This window comes from Aristolochia californica, unplaced genomic scaffold, assembly GCF_029961685.1.
Source record: "Aristolochia californica isolate CCGP_79_NKW_82.1479 unplaced genomic scaffold, dmAriCali1.0.hap1 SCAF_12, whole genome shotgun sequence".
NCBI lineage: Eukaryota > Viridiplantae > Streptophyta > Magnoliopsida > Piperales > Aristolochiaceae > Aristolochia > Aristolochia californica.
The window spans coordinates 25,536,995-25,543,345 of NW_027181793.1; the positions used below are offsets into that span (position 1 = coordinate 25,536,995).

At 37.1% G+C, this 6,351-nt stretch overlaps 1 protein-coding gene across 1 annotated transcript; it reads right to left on the reverse strand.

Moving 5' to 3' along the window:
* Positions 1-951: 951 nt before the first annotated feature.
* Positions 952-1,449, reverse strand: LOC137946768 (EG45-like domain containing protein). Its single transcript, XM_068793073.1, has 2 exons — positions 1,344-1,449; positions 952-1,235 (listed from the first exon to the last, which is right to left on the reverse strand). Exons 1-2 carry the CDS (start codon positions 1,447-1,449, stop codon positions 952-954), a joined length of 390 nt encoding a protein of 129 aa, XP_068649174.1.
* Positions 1,450-6,351: the final 4,902 nt, after the last annotated feature.

Below are 6,351 nucleotides of genomic sequence, written 5' to 3' on the forward strand. Positions count from 1 at the left end.
AAATTGACCTGGGTTCCCGTAACTTCTCCAGAAGAGTATGGCGACGCATGGGAAGAGACTAGTCAGGATCATGACTAGATCAACTCTGTAAATTATGGCTCGGGATTGGAGCTTCTATTTGAAAAGAAAGAATAGATATGGCGCGGTAGGACGGTTGAAGGAGCATCTACAATTTTCGCGCCATTGGTAGACGAAACCATAACTCGGCTCGGCTCGACTCGCGCGGAACGAAACGGAGTTACACTGTTCGACTTTTGGACTTCTATTTGCGCTTCTTATTAAACTAATTTTTTTATTTTTTTTCAAAATGAAAGCTTATATTAACGAGCCAAAAATCAAGGGCTAAAAAACAGGCAGGATATAACGCTAGGTCTGGAAGCTTTAATAGAATCCTTTGACATTCCGGGTAGACGTGCCAGATTCCATAAAGATCACATCGCCTAAGCAAATTGGTGTAGTACTCCTGGTTGGCATGTTTGATTATCCGCGGTGTGGCATATTTCTCTCAAATATATTCCACAATCTCCAAATGTACTCTAATGGTGTGCATCTCAATATTTCAATAACATTTTGTCAAGTTCAAAATTTGTCACATTAATTTGATATATTTGTAAAGTTATTTTATACACATCAGACATAATTTCTTGCCCCCTAGAATAAATAAAGAATGGCATTTTAGTTTTAGGATCAATTGTCTTCCACTCTTTATTGATAAGACTTAAACAATTTAATCATCAGTACACTTACTGAAATCATACCTAGATCTACGTAAAATGAATAAATGATCATCATAGAACAGACGAGAATGGCAAGCATTGCTTGTTATTAATTTCCCACAAGCGCCTCCGGTTTCAAAGACTGGATTAAAAAAAGAAAAGAAAGGGAGGGTTAGTATAACAATAACCAGACCAGAATAAAATTCTACCCAAACTCAAAAACATATGCTTCACATTACCTAGAGTAGTCAATCACTATCTTTCCAGCATCAGGATTAGCTATGGAAGCAAAAGCTTCCTGCGACAAATCGATAGTCCCACGACAACCAGACGGACAATGATCTACTATCTTCACCTGCACCGTCCCATCTCCCCAGCAAGGCTGAGGATCACCAGCATTTGTTGCTCCCAGACACTGCACATTGTAGTGCCTTCCGCAAGCACCTCCATCGTCCCAAATAGCGTCACTCGCTGCCGCGATCATAACGCCATCATCTTCATAACCATTGCAAGAAGAAGCTGCACAGTAAGCAAATAAAGATTCACATTTTGTAAACCCACCGTAGGTTTTTATCGTAAACATGGTTCGGAAACAGTGGTGAAATCAAGGTGTCGTCAGATGCTTACGGACGTATGGAGGAGTGTAGAAGGTTGCAGTCCCTTGGTCTGCAGAAGAGAAGCCAACAAGAGAGAAAAGCAAGAGAGCTAGGAAGAGGTGATGTATCATTGCCATTTCCTCAGTAAATTGCACTCAGATTTTGATGTCTGGTACTCAAAGGTAGGAGATGGAGGTATTTATAGTGACTTCAAACGTAGTAACCAAAGCAGCAATCTCAGAAGAGCCCAGTTGCTGTTGTTTTCTGCTTGTAGTGTTGTGGGTTGCTTCCAAGGCTGTAATTGAATTGGTGCTGCAGATTTCAGGAACGAGAAAGCAAGATAATAACACAAGCAACATAGGAAACGCCATGAAGTTTTACTTTTTTATTGCACCGTTCTACTAATTTTTTGGCATCATTTAAACAGTCGTCCGTAACGGTTTTGTGTAGGATTCGGTGGTGAAGTGTTATTATATTCTAAACATGGCTCAAAGAATCACCTTCTTGATTGCTTGGAGACGATCAATATTTTAACATACGCCTGCAGAAGAAGTCTGTCTTGATTTGTCCGTTGATGGTGCACTTGTTGGCTACTAGGCTGTGCCAAATCTTAATCTAATCACCAGTGGGGTTTATCCTTTTAGGGTCCAATAATCTTTTATTTGTAACATGTCATCGTCTTAAATTCGAGGCAGCTAGAATCATATGAATTAGGAATTCAACAGGGCAAAATGAGTCTTCGAATGAAGTAGCACAGGACTATCCTTACCAAATTATTGAGAGAGGATGAATAAAACCTCCCTCTCCATGTGAATGTATTTCATTCAACTTCTCCAACGAGTTAATCGGACTAACGCCATGCTGCCCTATTGAGTAAGCAAATTCCTGAAAAAAAACTGTTTAAGCAAAGTTATGTTTCACCTGTACAAGTCTTTGTAAAGCATCAACAAATATTCTCTGGGATGTTCTCTTGTATACGATAAGTTAGCAAATAAAGCATGGAAACAGCACCACAGAGTGGAAGAAACTGTTAAAAAGCATCTCTGACGGTCCTCCTCGCCTGTAACTAAATCCAAATATTTTCTGTGTCATTTTCGTCAAGCTTTCAGTCACAGGTAACTAAAGGCTAAAATCAGGCCAAGTTATTAGCTCATATCATCTCAGCTAAAAATTGATGTTTTTGGTGGCTTCATGACGGAGGGATGTAGTATTTGTATTGGCATGAGGCAAAAGACGAGTAAAAACACATTATGGTCGAATAGGGTGTTTAGTGCTGCTACCCCACTCACAAATTCTCTCTGAAAAAGGTAACCAATCTGATTTGTTTGAAGAATATGGAATATAAATTATTACAAGTGATAAGTTGAAATATATCAGTAAGGCGTCATCTCATATTTCTCAAAACCAAGTAACCAGTCTGCTCATCAAATGACTGACCTGCTTTTAGGCGATCTTATTCTGGTATAATCTGATTTTCCACCTGATGAAAATCAGATTTGATTAGCACTTACAGATGTTACAGATTTGGATTGATGTACTCACAGGATATAACATCTGTAAGTGTTTAAACCTGCTGATATTGTTTCCAATGGGGAAGAATCATCAATTCAAATCCATCCCAAAATAACCAGTTACTTAATTCGTCTAGCATCAAAATTTATTAACCCAAGTTTCGGATGTGAGACCTTTACATTAATCAACTTGGTAAATGGTCGTGGGTCACAAGAAACAATTACAGATAATTCGTATTTTTAGTTAAAATGCTAATCGAACTCAGCTTCCATCAAAGCTATCTGCAGGTAGTAAACGAAATTGTCTTGTAAGAAGAGTGCTCTGCTATTTCTTGGAGGACATCATGTAGGTCTCTTGCATGATAACTCTTGTACTTAAATCAAATGTTAGAGCATCAAGTAGATTTGTGTCATTAGGCGTTTCATTTTATTCTTCTCACAAATCATCCAATGCTCATTAAGCATGGTCTTTCAGTTATTCTTCAATCATAACATTTCGCTAGCAACATTGGGTCTTCTTTCTAAAGAAATCTCAATTGAAAAGATGAAATCAAACTTCTAGTATCAAGCCGCACCTTTTTTTAGCATTTTCAAGAACTGGTATGATTGGAGGATCGAAAGTTTGAAACATGAACTAGGGAACCACATCAAGACCTCCAATCTTTATTTACTAGGATCAGTCCATATGATCATACACAGATTGACGTAATGGGATCACACCACGGGGAGTATGACTTTTTAAGTTTTATTCCTTCCAAGACACTAGGACTTTATTCCACTTCTTGCCTCCATTCTTCATACACTGGATGAAAAAGGCAGAAAAGAGAACGATCAGAATATAACTGTAATTAACCAGCCAAAATACACGCCTCACCACACTCAAAAAATTATGCTGCATATTACCGTGTATAGGCAATCTTTATCTTTCCTGCATCAGGATCAGCAATGGAAGCAAAGGCTTCTTGTGACAAATCAATGGTCCCACGGCAACCAGCTGGGCAATAATCCACTATCTTCACTACTACAGTTCCATCTCCCCTGCAAGGGTGAGGATCACCTGCATTTGTTGCTCCCAGACACTTGACATTGTAGTGCCTCCCACATGCAGCTCTGTTGTCCCAAATCGCATCACTCGCCGCCGCGATCATGTCCCCCTCGTCTTGAAATCCATCACAGGAAGAAGCTGCACAGAAAACAAATAAAAAGATTGAGAAAAGATTCGATGTCATAGTATATAGGCTTCTAACCTACATATGACGATGTTAAAAATGGTGGAAGGTGTTATCAGGTGCTCACGGGTGTAAGGAGGAGTGTAGAAGGTTGCAGTGCCCTGGTCTGCAAAAGAGAAGCCAACATAGGAAAGAAGCAAGAGAGATAGGAAGAGGTGGTGCAATATTGCCATTCTCTCTATTGTACTGAGGTGTTTATTCTCTGGAATGGAAAGCTATGGAGATGGAGATATTTATAGAGATTCCATGTAAGTTTCACAGACTTTTAAGGGTAGTAACCAGAACAAAAATCTCAGAAGAGACGCTGGAAAAAAACCATCCTCATTGTTCTTACTGCTTGTAGTGATGTGGTTTTCTAAGTCAGCAGTAGAGTCAGTACTGCTGTTAATTGGAATTAAAAGCAAGATAACACAAGCAGCAAAGAAACTGACCGGAAGTTTATTGCTTGCTTTCATTGGTCTACTCGACATTTTGGCTTCATTTAAGCGGACTTTTTGTAAAAATAATCTTTAGGGTTTGTGTTAAGAGTTGGAAATCTTGTAACCATTATTCAAGAAGTCACCATCTTGATGATTTGGAGACGAGCAATACTATAAGATACGCCTGCGGAAGAAATCTCTCCTGATTTGTCCATTGATGCAACATTGGCAACTTGCATCTGACCAAATAATCAAACTGCATGCCTCAGGAGGTATATCCCATTGGGTTGCCAAAATCTTTTTGTCAGCATCATCCCCTTCCCCGGGCCGAATCATGGGAATAATATAAGGTATACTTGTTTTCTAATTTAACCTTTAATTTGGATCTAATGGCTCAAATTCAACTATTTTTAAAATTTTATTTATTTCTTTTTCTTCATGGTTGATGTTTTTTTGCCTTTTTTATTTTTCATTTTTTGAATGATAAAACTATGCATTATGTCATTGTTTTGATTATAATGGATGATCACTAAAGAATGAAAAAGCTAAATAGTCTCTCTAAAATTAGGGGTGGCACCAAGCTTATCCGGTTTGCAAACCTTTCGAGCTCGGCTCAGTTCAGTTTTTACAATAGTTCGGTTTGAGCTCAAACTTGAAATAAGGCTCATTAAAGCCAAACTCAAGATTTTTCAAACTTGGCTTGTTAGCTCGTGAGTCGATTTGTTAGTATAATTTTTTTAAGAATAATCCTTTTATTTTAATTGCTCTCGTTAATTCCCTCTTTAGTTGGTTGATAGTTGCTCTTATTTACCTCAAACCTTAAAGACGATCGATAGTTTAACCCTTTTGGGTCCTTCAACATCTAATGTTGTTGTTTGCCAATGGAATAAACACTACTAACGAAGGTATTTGTTTTTTTTTATTTTAAGTCTATTATACATTAATATGCTCCATATTGTAAAGTCTTGAACTTTGTTGTGATAGCTTACAGTTCAATGGTATTAAGTTCATTATAATATTTTTTTATTTATTTTTATAATTTTTTTTATATAGTTTTAAATATAGGTTAGAGCTTGAACTCAAACTCAGTTCAAATTTTTGGGTTCGAATTCAAAATATTCAAATCAGGTTCGAGTTTAGCTCAACTCGATGCCATCCCTATCTAAAATAAAGAAATATTATGGGAAACTGAGCCTCTACTCATGGATAAACATTTTATGAGACCATATCAGAAAATGGCCTACAAATTATATTTATATTCAAGCTACTATAACGTATAAAAACTTCTTGAAAACTCTACTTTCTAATTAAAAAAGTTTGGCATTAATTTCTAGTAGGATCTTGTGGCATTGAGATTTTGTGTTAGGTAGGAACCGTGAAGGGGAATAATAGCCACCTCACTGAGAACTTGGTGTTGACCTCCTCGCAAGAAATCGTTTATGTGGATACAAAACTGGATTTCGGCAAATTGAAATTATTGGCTGTTCTTTGTCGTCTTACTTTGGTAAATAATTCATGTGGCTCTTAAGGTTTACGGAGTCACATCTGATAGGGAAGCCTGTCCATGACTAAATTGAAACTATATTTTGAATTCTTGTGAACCATTTTTCACATATCATATGAAATACAAAAATACCCTTGTGAACCACATACCATGTAAAGTAAACAGTAAAAGTCCTTGAAGCCTGTCTTTTATTCATCATCATACATGAAAGAAATACCTCACTCTATAAACTTGCATCTAACTAAACCTTCATGTGACTATTGAGCTAAAGGTTTGATCCTTAATTAAGATGTCTTTTTTAACCAAAATTTGAGTAAAATTAAATACATTACTAAGTTAATCCTATTAAACTTCTAATGCCCTTTTAGTGCCTATT

What these genes read in the sequence shown, in the direction of transcription:
- LOC137946768 (XM_068793073.1), bottom strand. Translation starts at nt 1,449, where the DNA reads ATGGCAATGATACATCACCTCTTCCTAGCTCTCTTGCTTTTCTCTCTT. An exon ending in CTACACTCCTCCATACGTCC is followed by an intron (nt 1,236 to 1,343) that starts GTAAGCATCTGA and finishes CTTACTGTGCAG; the next exon opens with CTTCTTCTTGCAATGGTTAT.